This window comes from Sinocyclocheilus grahami, unplaced genomic scaffold (assembly GCF_001515645.1).
Source record: "Sinocyclocheilus grahami isolate Dianchi unplaced genomic scaffold, SAMN03320097.WGS_v1.1 scaffold1930.1, whole genome shotgun sequence".
NCBI lineage: Eukaryota > Metazoa > Chordata > Actinopteri > Cypriniformes > Cyprinidae > Sinocyclocheilus > Sinocyclocheilus grahami.
In genome coordinates, this window is record NW_015507109.1 from 32421 (window position 1) to 47933 (window position 15513).

Consider the following 15513-nt stretch of genomic DNA (forward strand, 5'->3'; position numbering starts at 1 on the left):
ATAAATGTATTTTAAAGTTTAGAATTAGACAGCCTTGGCACACAGGCTTATGCTGAAAACAACTAAATGGAACCTCAAGGTTTATCTAGGAAAATGTGTGCAAATGTATAGGGCCCCATTCCTATATTTTGCCTGGGGCCCCCAATTCACTAAATCCGCCCCGATAACGTCTTACCATTACCCGCACCCATCCGCTCCCGCAATTTTTGTGTCCGCTCCCGCAAACATTCTAATATTGTATATAATTTTCGCGCATCAGGGCGCCGCTATCAATATGTGAATGAGCTCTTGCAGTCACAGTTCACTTTCCCTTTAGATTTCGCGATCGCACGCGCACTGTGTAAAGGGAGCACATCTTACGATAAAAGATATTTGTCAGTGAGCTCGGGATCAGTTGAGGAGCAAATCCACCAACATCTTTGTCAGTTATCTCTCCTTACTTTTGACCCGTGATCAGTTAAATCTGACTTCTGCAGCTCGTGTTAAATGCAGGGTTGTTGTTGTTTTTATCCACGAAATTGGGCTGCTTTTAAACTCTTGCCATGGGTTGATTTTCCCCAGTAATTAAAGGTTTAAAATACTGCATAAATGACATTTGGTTGAAATGCTTGTACTCAAACATTTTGCATTCCACCTGTAATAAAACTGTGCTAAATGTTTTGGGCCACACTAGTAGGAAGCATTTGAGCTGTGTTTATGATAAATGTGCATAACAGTGATTGTAAAATATATATTTTAGGGATGGATATGGCATTTTTATATTTGGGACATGGTAATGTTTTTTTTTTTACTAGCATGGGCTTGGAATGCACAATTAAAATGATGTAATAGTTGTGATCATTATTTGACCTTCCATGATCATTCAGACACGATCAGGTGCAGTACTGACACTCTGTCAAGTGTGCATCAAATCAAGCACTCCGTAATCACAGCTAAACTGTCTGATTAGTCAAGTGTTTGTCATGAGAATTGTTCCACAAAACAGCTATGGTTTGCAGACAGTTATAAGAGTTGATGTTACAAATACATCTTTTGAATATACTGTATGAACTCATTGCCCCGTTAGCTCGGAGAGCTTTATTTTCCCTCCTCAATAAGTTTTGTTGTCAGTTGTTTTGTTTATTGGTCTAATTCTTGTTTCTTGGGTTGCATTAGTCACTCAATTAATTCTCTTGTGCTTAGTTCCCCACTTCTGAATTATGCTGCATTGATAAGGAGTTATCACAAAGTAAGTCTGTTTAGTTGTGCTTACAAACAGTATATAGTAAATGTAAGTTAAAGTGTCGCAGATGTAACCGGTTAAAACTTGGAGTGGCAATGAGGTCTTAAAATGTCTTAAAAAGGTCTTAAAAGGAATTAAATTTAACTCCATGATTCCTGTATATACCCTGTTAATACAGGTGACTGCTGGTTAATGCTGATTACTGCTGGTTAATGCTGGTTAATGTTGGTTATTGATTGTTACTGCTGGTTACTGCTGATTACTGCTGGTTAATGCTGGTTAATACAGGTTACTGCTGGTTAATGTTGGTTATTTATTGTTACTGCTAGTTACTGCTGGTTAATGCTGGTTACTGATTGTTACTGCTGGTTAATGCTGGTTACTGCTAGGTAATACAGGTTACTGCTGGTTAATGCTGATTACTGATGGTTAATGCTTGCTAATACATGTTACTGCTGGTTAATGCTGGTTACTGATTGTCACTGCTGGTTAATACAGGTTACTGCTGGTTAATGTTGGTTGTTGATTGTTACTGCTGGTTAATGCTGGTTACTGCTGATTACTGCTGGTTAATGCTGGCTACTGCTAGTGTAAGGAAAGTTTTATGATTATAGGTATTACATTTTATTATTATAGGTATTATTTGCTTTACTTTACCAAAGAGTGTTCTTTAGACTGTCTAAATGCTTCATCAGAATGCTTGAGTTATTTGGATGAGTTAAAAGCGGTTCTATTAAGTTTCCTATGTGCTCATGTTGGTATCATGTGCAAGACAAGTGCAAGACAATAAATGTTATTTTAGAGACCCTATATCCTAGCTTCTAAGAAGATGATTTGCATTAAATGCTTAGATATGACCCAAAATTCAATATATGTGGGCAAAAATGCTCTGGTTTGAGATTGTCTTGCATTTCTATATAATTAAGTTATATCACATGAACATTACTGATAATTTTTCTGAATATCAGCACAAATGTGCATATGTGAACACAATATTGTGTTACATTTTAGACACAATATTGTCTGTTTTTGCTCAATTTCACCAATGAAAATAGTTCCTGAATGAATTAGCGATTTCAAAATCAATGATTCAATAATCCATTCTTTAAGACAGTCACTTGTTTAATCACCTGAATGAATCAGCCGTTCCAGTGACTCAATGACTCACACATTAAAACTTGTTGGCACCTATTTTTGGGTTTAGTTTCATATTTAAAGTAGTTTCATATTTAAAAAATAATATTCAAAATATTTGAAAACAGTGTAAATACATGTAAGTGCCAATCGCTGCCAATTGTAAATACGCTGCTTCAGATGCAACTTCTGCAGTGCAAGGTTGGATATTATTGATTCTGATTTCATCTGATTGCTAACAGCCGATCATGTTGTATTATTCTAACTGAATTTATTGATTAAATGTAAGAATTGGACAAGAAAGATGGTGCATACATTAATTAATTAATATTTATTGATAAAGTTTTTGTCACTATCACATCATTAGCAGCATACATTATTCTAGTATTTTTCTCTTTTTCAAGGATCTGACATCAGTATGAAGTACTAGAGGAATCATTCAGAAACTGACAGTAAAATAATCCACTGTAAAATATAACTATTTCAGTTCTGAAGCGTTGTATAGCAGGACATCCACATGAGCTTGTGTTATGAGAGCGTGATCACGGTTACAGCTGATTCATTACAGAACGAGTCTTGAGGCTCATTCAGCTGCTCTCCGTCTGTTTTCAGGGCTGTCTGTCTGGGGTCTTCTGTCTCTCATGCTGAAGCGTGGCTCTGTGTGGATCCCAGTGGCTCTTGCAGCTGTTGATAGAGATGAATTATTGATTGTACACACAGTGAGACGGATCACAGACCTTCAGTCACCTCACTTACAGATGTTATTATAGGAGAAAACAAGAATCAAACTCTCACTGCGCGCTTAACTTCTGTAATGTGACGCATTTCAGAGTCAAACTCCATATTGAGCAGGAAATAGTGTAGGGTGATTGGGTTTTTGATTGGGTTGTGAATGTTGTGCTGTGATATTATTGGTTATTGTTCATTTCCCCGCACCCTGAAAACTTCACGTGGAGGAAATGAGATTGGTCAAGCAGGAACATCTGCAGCGATTGGCACTTTCACATTCCTCTTCATGGTAAAATATGCTAAAATACTGAATTTACTACAGTAAAACCACAGGGGCCTATAAAAACAGGTTTGTCCAGGTTTATTCTGTTTTATTTTTTCACAGTTTAATGGTTTAATATATTTTATTATTTGTTAATTGTATTATTATTGTTATTATTATTATTACTTTCAGAAATACAGTCTACTGTACAATAGTATATATTTCTGTCTTAATTTCTTTAAGTTCAAAGGACATTTTCTTTTTGCAGGTTGTAGTGAAGATCATCTCGGTTACATATGTAACCCTCGTTCCCTGAAGGAGGGAACAGAGATGTCACGTCGGGGAGAGAGACCAATCCACTCCGAGTGTAAACTAAACGAGCCAATGCACATTGGCATGCGATGATTGCATCCAGCTGCCGCTGATCGCAGTGTGAGTATAACTAGGCAGGTGCAATGCATACTCAGGTTTTCGCTGAGGAGCCGAGCCGGTGACCCGGCCGCTCAGCGGTCGTGCAGCAGCAGTGGCGACGGGACGTGACGTCTCCGTTCCCTTCAGGGAACGAGGGTTACATACGTAACAGAGATGTTCCCTTTCAGTTGGTCACTCTCGACGTCACGTCAGTAATGACCGATGAACTGGGATCCCTACAAAAACGCCATGGATGCTGCCCCTTCCAGTGTCCTGGGCGAGCCTCCTGCACCCCCCTTTTTGGTGTAGGCTCAGTGAGATTGGATAACACTCGGAAAACGTACCCGTACCACTTGGAACCAGGAACGTTGCGGAAGCCCCATCCTTCCCGAAGAAGGTTTCGGAAGCACTTACACATATGAACAACCATTTAAGTGCATATGGAAGATTAGATGTGATTATAACCCTCTTGGAATGGCAGAAGTCTGCCGGGGGAAACACGGGCTCTGAGGCTATACCATGGAATTTACACATATGGGATCCACTTAGGTCTCTGCACCGGATGTTCCACCACATCTGGCTGCCGAGGGGATGGAGGAGCTTGACAGGGTCTACAGTACGGACACTCTGGAGCAGTTTTAGCAAGCCGACACTAGACAGGGCCTCTCAGTGCTTCTACCCGTTTGAGGTGCTCCACACGAAGGCTATAGAATCTAGCCTGCAGCTCTACAAATATCTGACAGTGAGGCACCACGAGCCAGCGCCCAGGAGGATGCAACACTTCTAGAAGAGTGAGCTTGCAACCTGACAAGCCAGAGTGATGGCATCCACTGTCCAGTGGGCCATCCTCTGCTTAGAGATGGCATTCCCCTTCCAGGCCCCCGTCAAACCTGGCGGTGAGCGGAAGAGCAAGAGGCCCTGGGACAGGCAACCCAGAGAGAGAGGGAACTGCTCTTTGGGGGATGATGAATGCACCTCTCCCTCCCCCGGAAAAGGGCTGGGTGGATGATCTGACCAAGAGAGCCGCTTTCTCTGTCTCTAGGTCGCAAGAGGGCATGTAGAGTCGTGGACGAACCAACACCGGATCACACTCATCCTCCTCTCTTGCCAGCAGGCAGCAGCGGGCGGTACGAAAGTGTCATCAAAGGCGCCACTTGCTCGAGTCTGATTCAGGCATTGCTACAGTCCCACAGGGCAGTATCGCAGCCAAATCCTCCTCTCCAGAAAGCTCCGGCTCACACTCCGATGCAGCGATCGACATCCGATCGTCGGGAGGAGCGCCGAAGGATACTGCTGGTGCGCTCCTTGTAGAGGGCCCAACATGTTCCTTTGGCAGCTCAACTGGTTGCGGAGTGCAAGAGGAGCGATGGTCCCCCAAGGGTTGGTTCCCTGGGGGGTTTGCCATCACTGTTACCCTCAGACCACCCGTGATAGTGCCTGAAGTAGCCCCCGCCTGACTGCTGCCAAGACGAGAACTAGATTTGAGGCAAAGGCAATGGAGCTCCGCCTCTTTTGAGGTAACAGAGCTTGGCCCGCAACTCCGAGATGGTCATCTTCCTGCAATGAGAACATGACTCATCCACGAACGCCACCTCATCATGCTTAATGCCCAGACACATGAGGCAGCGATCGTGACCATCATCCGGCACCAGGTAACGACCTCATCCAGAAACGCATGGGTGATACGTTGTCTGAAGCAAAACGCAACATCGTCTTTACAAAGACGCAACGTCAAGTTTGCCAGATGCAACGTCGTCTTTAAAAACACGTACCCGTGAATGCTCTTTTAGGGAAAAAGCTCTTTCAGCGTACTGAAGCGCACAGGGGAGATGGCCGCCTGCAACACAACCCACTCGACACGGGAAAACCACCACTGCTGAAGTGCTGTACCGCCAACACCAAGAGCTCCAAAGAGCGCACTGAACTCGTTCAGTCTTCTTCTCTCAGTAGAGTAGTCAGGAGCAAAATGATGTGATCGCTCGGCTCCGAAGCGAAAAGCTGAGTATTCATTGCACCTGCTGCCTATATATACTCGGAGGCAGCTGGAAGCAATCATCGCATGCCAATGTGCATTGGCTCGTTTAGTTTACACTCGAAGTGGATTGGTCTCTCTAAGCGAGATCCCAATTCGTCGGTCACCGACGTGACGTTGAGAGTGACCAACTGAAAGGGAACTCAAATTCTGATATACGGTTAAATAAGAGTCAATAAAAAATTTTTATGTCTGGATTATGTGATTCTGTCCGCATTTTCCACATGAAACCAGCAGCAGTGCAATCAAGATAAGATACTAAACCAGCCATATTCATTTACTCTGATTTTACTGTGGGAACTGCAGTACCTGTGGTGTGACCAGGCTCTTGCCCGTCAGACGCAGATCCTCAGATTGGACTGCATTGTTTGTCTTTCAGGGAAACTAAATAATAAATAATAGAATGCCAACCAGATTTACAGATTTCTTAATTTCACCCCACTGTGAAATACTAATGAATTACTCAAGGCCAGAACCATAAAAATCATTTTGAATTTTAATGAAATAATTAAAGGATTTAAAGGAATTTAAGAAAGGATTTAAGGGAATAATAATAATAAAACAACTAGAATGTTTTGTAAAGTAATCCATTTAAACTATTTGCAAATAATATTTTTATAAAAAAAAAATATTCACTTGTAATCATATGCCTAACATGTTGAAATGTTTTTCACCTCGTAACATTAAGTCGTGGCCTAATGGTTAGAGAGTCGGACTCGTAACAATTTAAGAAAGGATTTAAGGGAATAATAATAATAAAACAACTAGAATGTTTTGTAAAGTAATCCATTTAAACTATTTGCAAATAATATTTTTATAAAAAAAAAATATTCACTTGTAATCATATGCCTAACATGTTGAAATGTTTTTCACCTCATAACATTAAGTCGTGGCCTAATGGTTAGAGAGTCGGACTCGTAACCCAAAGGTTGCGGGTTCGAGTCTCGTACCGGCAGGGATTGTGGGTGGGGGGAGTGAAGGCTCCAGGTGTGTGTTCACTGCTGTGTGTGTGCACTTTGGATGGGTTAAATGCAGAGCACTAATTCCGAGTATGGGTCACCATACTTGGCCACATGTCACGTCACTTTCACTTGAATGCATCATTTGCACTTCATTACATTGTACTGGCATTAGAGAAGAACTTTGTCAGGAATTCACAACAAAAGTTATTAAAATAATATATATTTAATAATATTAAAAATTAAAAATATTAAAAATTAAGTTATGAAGGAACCACAAAAATTATTCAAAATAGCAGAATTTTATATTAAAAAGAGAAGTAGTTTTACATAGCTGCAATTAAAGGATTTAAATCGATTTAAGGGAATAAAGACAAAGGAAGAAAAACAATAAAATAATTAGAATGTATTGTAATCCATTGGAATTATTTGCAAATAATAGTTTTTATTTTAAAATGCACACACATTAACTCAATCATATGCCTAATATGTTGAAACATGTTCTAACTGTGAAATTTGCAGTTCAAGGATTTAAAGCGATTTAAGGGAATTGAATACGAAACAAGAACAGTTAAAGAACTAGAATATATTGTAAAGGAATCCTTTGCAACTAATTGTAAATAATCATTTTAATTTTCAATTTAATTATATGGTTATGTCGTAAACAGCTCAATGACATTTAGATGAAATTCAAAATGAAAATTGACCACAAAAAAAAAACACTGCATGACTGGATATTACTGTTTGTTGTTTAATATATCTATCATAAAACAGTTGTCAAATATTAAATGTTTAGCTCCATTTTTCATACCCTCTTTCACCATTAAGACTGAAGTGTTGCTTCAGTGAACTAAAGCCCCTCCCTCTTCGATTTGATTGGCCGTCTCAATCATTTTGACATTGTGTGTGGTGTGTGTGCAGGACGGCGGGATGCTGATCAACAACCCCACGGCTCTGGCCATCCACGAGTGCCAGTGTCTGTGGCCGGACGTCCCGCTGCAGTGCGTGGTGTCTCTGGGGACGGGACGCTTCCAGACGGCCGGCAGGACCAGCGTCTCCTACACCAGCCTGAAGACCAAACTCAGCCACGTCATCAGCAGCGCCACCGACACCGAGGGTGGGTCCACCCCGTCACATGTGTGATGACTGACAGCTGTCACTCCGGAATCAGACCACGAGCACCGTCACGGCCAAACAGGAAGTCTTTCAGTAATGCAGTGCTTATGACGGAAGAGCTGGTTTTACCCAGAGGCCTTTTCTCCAGCTGAGATTAAACCTGCTCGTGCTGTAATCACACAGGTTATTTATAAATCCAGATTAATTCCCTTCCTCCCAGTGCGAGTGCTGCATTCCCAGCCGTCAACACACATTTAGCTGCTGCTAAAATGAGGATCTGATGGGTTGATGTGATGTATATCTAATGATTCATTATATAATGATGTGATTCACTGAGCCTCATCCATGAAACATAAGCAGAATCAATCTCTTTGTTATTTTCAAATGATTTCACAAATGATTCAGTTTATGTAAGAATTAACTCACAATCGATCTTTCCATCCACATATTTTATGTGCATTTGTTATGCAAAATTTAGCAAAGCAAATAGAATAAACCAGTAACTAAGTTTAATAGGTTAATTTAGCAACTGAAATGTAGTAAAGGAGGAACAGAACATGCAATGCTGATGCAGTAAATGTACCGCTCATCAGATGGATCAGGCAGTGAGTCTGCGTCTGTTTGTGTTTCAGAAGTGCACACTATGCTGGACGCTCTGCTCCCGCCGAACACGTACTTCCGCTTTAACCCCTACATGAGCGAGGACGTGGCTCTGGACGAGAGCCGAGAGGAGAAGCTCTCACAGCTGCAGGCCGAGGGTCTTCAGTATCTGAAGAGGAACCAGGAGAAACTCCAGCGAGCCGTCAGCGAGCTCACGCGAGACAAGAGCCCCACGCAGAGACTGAGCGAGTGGCTGCGGCTCAGAGCGCTCATGCACCAGGGGTTCTACAAGATCTAGAGGAAGCACGCTCTGGATCACTGATGGGACTGTGGATCTGAGGAGCTTCATGAGGGACACAGTTAAAGACTCACGCTCAGGGACTGACTCGGTTCAGATCATCAGGGCAATAGACCACTGTTTTATTTGATCTTATTTATATTATTTTTAATTCATTTTATATTATTTTATTTTATTAGGGTTATTTTTATTTTTTTTACTGAAACAAAGTTTGCATTAAAACTTCTAACACAGTAAAAAATTATGAAGTAGAATCAGGCATCAAAAAATTATAATGTCCAGAAGAAAAGAAGTCAAGTTTATTTCTACAGCAAATCAGCTTCACAGTAATACACTGGAAAACAACAGTGTGAATGTCGTAAACATTCATTAGTTATTAAACAAATGTGGTTTCAGCTGTAAAGCAGCTCTACAGAAGAACGGTTTAATGTTTGTAACCTGCCGTACATTGATACAGAATTGGATTCTAACACTGATAATGATGCAATGAATGAAATGAAATTCTAGAATCATCATGAAGACTTTCAGAACACACTTCTTAAAGCAGTCTCGTGTTTGATCATTATATGACTGTGTGACTGTGAGGGGATTTATTATAAAGGCAGCTCATCTTTATTTTACACTTGAATAGAAATGAACAGTTGACTTCGACTGAGCTGGATCTCTTGACGTGTGAATCAGAAGCTTTCAGTCGTGGAGAGTTTTGTGGGCTCCAAACGGCTGGTTTTATCAGTCAGGGTCTGGTTAGGACATGCTGTGCAGTGACTGATGGGATTGATCAGCTTGTAGCTGCTGCTCGAAGACGACACGCTCAGCTTAGTCTAAGATTCAGGCACTTGTATTATTTTTTAAATATTACCATTTAGGTTTAATGTCATTTTTATTCCATTATTAGTCTGTTTTAGTTTAATGTATTATTATTTTTATTTCCAGTTAGTACTTTTAATGCTTCAGCTTATTTCAGTTAGTTTCCAATGCAACATTTCTGTTTTTCATCTAAAGTTTTTCATGTAATTTGTGTAATTTATTTCAGCTTCATTTCAAGTTTTTACACTATTAGTTAATGATTATAACCCTGTTTGATGAGATCAGCCTGAAAGTCACATGAGTTTGAAGTAAATGATAACAGACTGCGTTTAACCTGAACTCATGCTCACGGTGACCTTTGACCTCTGCTGATAGAGCAGGACACTACCTGTTAGATATCTCAGCGTTATTGACCTCCTGTATGTTGTATTTGTTGAAGTTTGGTCACATTTGTGCCTTGATTGACTGGGATTCTGATTCTCTCTGCTGTCTGAAGCTCAGAATCCGATTGTAATTCAGTAAAAGCCAGAATGAACGGATAAAGTCGTTTCTGGAAAACACTGAGACCGAAGCTTTGTGATGATGAAGATTGAAAAAGAGCTGCTGTGATTTAGTTTTAGCCTGATTTCTTTTGTTTGTTTTGACCTTCTGATTCTGATATGTAAGCATATTAAATGATGATCTTTCATCAGTGGGATGTTTGTGTTTGTGTATTTTTGTGTGTTATGCACACTGTAATTAGTGTGTGGTGTCTGTGCTGCTTTATAAGTGTAAGGGGTTTCTTCTTCACGGCCGTCTCTCTGATCATCTGCAGGATTCTTCTGCTCCGGCAGGTGGAAATGGTGCATCTGAATCATTCGGGTGAAGATCTGAGGAATGCATGATGACTTCAGCAGTGGAGCGTGTGAACACTTTGTGTTCGCTGATGATGGAGCACGTGTGTCTGTCTTCCTTCTGTCATGTTTTCCAGTGCAAAGGCAGTTCAGGCTCTGGTTGAGTTTAATGCACTCTTGTTTGATCATTTAAGGATGTGTTGACATGCTAAAGCTGAACTCTTGTCAGTGTTCTTGACCGTTTGTGTTTGCGCCAATGAAATTGTGTGTATTCTTCATGAGTGTTTCTGTCTTGCTTTCCGGTACAAATGATCTAAACACCCTCAAATCAACAGACATTTACTGGAGAAGCAAAGTGACAGAAGATAAGAATGTCTTGTTTTAAAACAAGAACAAATATCAGAAAAATACACTTCATTCACAGAAAAAAAAAAACAAGACAAAAGTTAAAGGAAGAAAATCATATTTACAGTAGCTTTCCTGTCCGTGTTGTTTGACTGTCAAGCTGGCGGTTATTAAGCCTCTTAAGAAACCACAACTAGATCCTAGTGAACTGGCAAATTACAGACCCATCTCAAATCTTCCTTTTATGTCTAAGATTTTAGAAAAAGTTGTGTCTGCTCAACTGTGCTCCTTCCTGCAAAAAAAATGAAGATTTTCATGTCAGGTTTCAGGCCCCACCATAGCACAGAAACTACACTTGTTAAAATTACAAATCACTTGCTTCTTGCGTCAGACCAAGGCTGTATCTCATTGCTAGTTTTACTTGATCTTAGTGCTGCGTTCGACACTATAGATCATGACATACTCCTACATTTACATTTAGTCATTTAGCAGACGCTTTTATCCAAAGCGACTTACAATTGGGGGATACATAAAGCGATTCTTCTTAAAGAGGCAAACAGACACAAGAAGTGGTTGTAATACCAAGTTCTTAGACATTGTTCAAATAAGTACAAGCTAGAAAGAGAAGGAATAAATAAAGAGAGATACTTTTTTTTATGATGAAGTCAAGTAGCTTTGAAAGAGATGAGTTTTCAGCTGTCGCTTGAAAATTGTCAGGGATTCAGCATTCCGGATAGGGGTGGGAAGATCGTTCCACCAGCCAGGAGTGGTGAACGAGAATGTTCTGGAAAGTGATTTTGAGCCTCTCTGTGATGGTACCACGAGGCGTCGCTCACTAGCGGATCTCAGACTTCTGAAGGGGATGTAAATTCGTAGTAGTGAGTGGAAGTAGGCGGGTGCTGAGCCTGTGGCTGTTCTATATGCAAGCATCAATGTCTTGAAATTGATTCGGGCCGCAACCGGTAGCCAGTGCAAGGAGATGAAGAGAGGTGTAACATGGGCTCTTTTGGGCTCGTTGAAGACCAGTCGTGCCGCTGCATTCTGAATCATTTGTAGAGGTTTGATTGTGCTTGATGGGAGTCCAGCCAGAAGAGCATTGCAGTAGTCCAGCCTAGAGATGACAAGGGCCTGGACAAGAAGTTGTGCAGCATGCTCCGTTAGAAAGGACCTGATCTTTCTGATGTTGTGCAATGCAAACCTGCAAGATCGAGCGGTCTTTGCAATGTGGTCTTTGAAGGTCAACTGGTTATCAAAAGTTACACCAAGATTTCGGACCGAAGTTGATGGGGTAATTGTAGAAGAACCTAGCTGGATGGAAAAATCATACTGTAGAGTTGGAGTGGCAGGGAAGACAAGAAGCTCAGTCTTTGCCAGGTTGAGCTGTAAGTGATATTCTTTCATCCATGCCGAGATGTCTGCCAGGCAGCCTGAGATCCGTGCAGCTACCGTTGGATCATCTGGTTGAAATGAAAGATAGAGCTGTTTCCACTGTTATGCCGATGATACTCAACTATATATCTCAACAAGACCAGATGAAACTTCTAAATTATCTAAGCTAACAGAGTGTGTTCAAAATGTAAAAGATTGGATGACCAATAATTTTCTCCTATTAAATTCGGATAAGACAGAGATATTACTTATTGGACCAAAAGACAGTACACCGAATCTCGTGGATTACAATTTGCAACTAGACGGATGTACTGTTACTTCCTCTACAGTCAAAAATCTGGGTATTATATTAGATAGCAACTTGTCTTTTCAAAATCATATTTCCCATGTTACAAAAACAGCATTCTTCCATCTTAGAAACATTGCCAAGTTACGAAACATGATACCTGTTTCTGATGCAGAAAAGCTAGTTCATGCATTCATGACCTCTAGACTGGACTATTGTAATGCACTGCTAGGTGGTTGTCCTGCATCTACAGCTAAAGGTAGTCCAAAATGCATCGGCTAGAGTCCTTACCAAGTCAAGAAAATATGATCATATTACCCCAATTTTACAGTCTCTGCACTGGCTACCTATTAAGTTCCGTATCACTTACAAAATATTATTACTTGCCAATAAGGCCCTTAACCTAACTAGTCTTCTACCACGCTACAATCCATCACGCTCCCTAAGGTCGCAAAATTCTGGACTTTTGGTAGTACCTAGGATATATAAGTCCACTAAAGGAGGTAGAGCTTTTTCGCATTTGGCTCCCAAACTCCCAAGGTTTTTTCTCCATTCTGTCACCGATGGAGTTTTGGTTTCTTGCCGCTGTCGCCTCTGGCTTGCTTAGTTGGGGACACTTAATTTCCAGCGACATTGTTGACTTGATTGCAAATGATTGCACAGAAACTATTTAAACTGAACTGAGCTGGATGATGACATCACTGAATTCAATGATGAACTGTCTTTAACTGAAAAATGAGTTTACTATTGTCATTTTGCATTATTGACACCCTATTTTCCTAATTAATGTCGTACAGTTGCTTTGACACAATCTGTATTGTTAAAAGCGCTATATAAATAAAGGTGACTTGACTTGACTGTCATTGAGATATTATTGAGCTTTTGTTAATACTTTGAATTAGTTTTTTTTTTTAAATATATATTTTAGTTTTAGATTATTTGGTGTTGGTTACTTCAGTACATCAAGTTAAACTAAATGAAAAAGAGAAATGTTGTATAAACTTGTGTTAATGCTGCAGAACTCAATGAAACAAGTTCAATTTCAGCTACGAAGCAGCTCTAGTTCTAGTTTGGAGTATGATCTAGATTAGTTCAACGTTCTGCTCTCTATTTGAATTCAAATCTCACGCCGCTGCTGATTTGTGACGGTTTTAATGGCATAGCTGATGAGGGAATGACTGCAGGCAGCGTCCAATGAAAGATGGCCATCCCATAATCCTTTGCAGTTTATAATGATTAGGAGCCCAAGGGGCTGATGGCGATCTTGCTGTGATGTCTCTAGTGTTCTGGTGTCAGGCCTGCTTTCTGTCTCTCACTGTGGTTTAGCTGTAAGTATCAGGCTGTAGTTGATGATAATGATAATAATGTGATGATCTTCTACAACCTCTCTCTCCTACATCCGCTGAAGAATCACGTGCTGCACATGAATGAGAAGTTAGGATTCGTTTTAAGTCAAGAAGTGTTGTTCATGCACTGGTCAGTTTTGCTTCATTCAGACTAGTTGACAGAAACATGCAAAACACACAATTAAGTGTTTCTTTTATTACACTTTATCTATTTGCGTCAATTCCGATTCATATCTTTTGGACATACTGTATCTATCCAAAGTTTTTTTTTCTTACATACACCGAACTTTAGTTCTGTCAGAACCACTATCGTCAAAGATGATTGGCGGTATGGTTCTGTTCTGGGCAAGAACTCCCTGCGCATTCATGCAGCCTAGCATGGATGAGAGCAGCGATAACCCCACCAGGGTAAACAGAACAGAACCAACATAAATGTATTGCAGATATCATTAAAGTTCAATAATTGTATGTACACATTTTAGAATTAGTCTCATTCAAAGGATAATCAGAAGGCTGAATCCTGACTGACAGAGGAGGAGCTGGGGATGGAGGAGGGTAATTAGCTATTGAGCAATGCGAAACTGCTGATAATACTGAGGGACCGTATATATGAATGGTTAGATAGGTGTCGTATTCCCATAGGTAGATGGGGATCAGCTGAGAGTCAGCTGATATGAGCTTGACTAACGTGACCTGCCAGAACTAACGCTAAAATCCAAAATCCCCTCTGGAAAAACTCTTAATATGTCAACAAATTCAAAGAAGAATTATGAATCTGGCTTTATCCAACTTTCAGATTTTTTTTCTGTAAATATATGCAAACTAGTGCATTTTTAATTATATAATGCCACATTTGCATATTTAAACTTTACATTTCAGAATACTTGTTATACAAAAAAATGTCTGTAATTCTTAATGTAATCAATCAATTGGGTAACTTTGGTAATACTGATTAGTTACTGCTTTATTCACTTGATCATTCTAATATAAAAACTGTAATATATATATTAGTGATGCGCGGATGGCGGTTATATCCGCGGGTGCTGCGGATAATCCACGGATCGGGTGGGTCGGGTAATAAAAAAATGCATTCTGATTATTTGCGGGTGGGTTGCGGGTGGATAAAATAAATCATTAATGATGCAAGTATTAACTACATTTTCTAAATTATGAACGTGTTTTAAATAGGCTACAGAAATTTAATAAACTGTAAATTAACATTAAAAGTTATTCAACAAAACATTATTTAGTCAAGAGCAGTAAGGATTTTTCTCTGTCTTTTGTTGTTTGATTAACATTAATAAAAGACGGCACAGCTTTATTAGGCTGCTGTCACAAGACCTATTTCACGGATCCAATATTGATACCCATGTGTTTTATTTTGCAACTGTTTACATTAACTTAAGAGCACTTCTCTTTTGCCGAGATAATCCATCCACCTCACAGGTGTGGCATATCAAGATGCTGATTAGACCGCATGATTATTGCACAGGTGTGCCTTAGGCTGACGACAATAAAAGGCCACTCTAAAATTATTTACTGTATTGGGGGGTCCGGTGGGGGTCCGAAAACCAGTCAGTATCTGGTGTGACCACCATTTGCCTCACACATTGCAACACATCTCCTTCGCATAGAGTTGATCAGGTTGTTGATTGTGGCCTGTGGAATGTTGGTCCACTCCTCTTCAATGGCTGTGCGAAGTTGCTGGATATTGGCAGGAACTGGAACACGCTGTCGTATACGC

General features: G+C 40.2%; 1 protein-coding gene across 1 annotated transcript in view; it reads left to right on the forward strand.

The window, feature by feature from the left end:
- LOC107573395 (calcium-independent phospholipase A2-gamma) overlaps positions 1–8941 on the forward strand; it is a 35574-nt gene extending 26633 nt beyond the window's left edge. Inside the window, exons 12-13 of the mRNA XM_016259830.1 lie at positions 7671–7866; positions 8498–8941. Coding sequence (XP_016115316.1) covers positions 7671–7866; positions 8498–8763 — 462 coding nt within the window. The 3' untranslated portion in view covers positions 8764–8941. The remainder of the gene's footprint in view (positions 1–7670; positions 7867–8497) is intronic.
- Positions 8942–15513: the final 6572 nt, after the last annotated feature.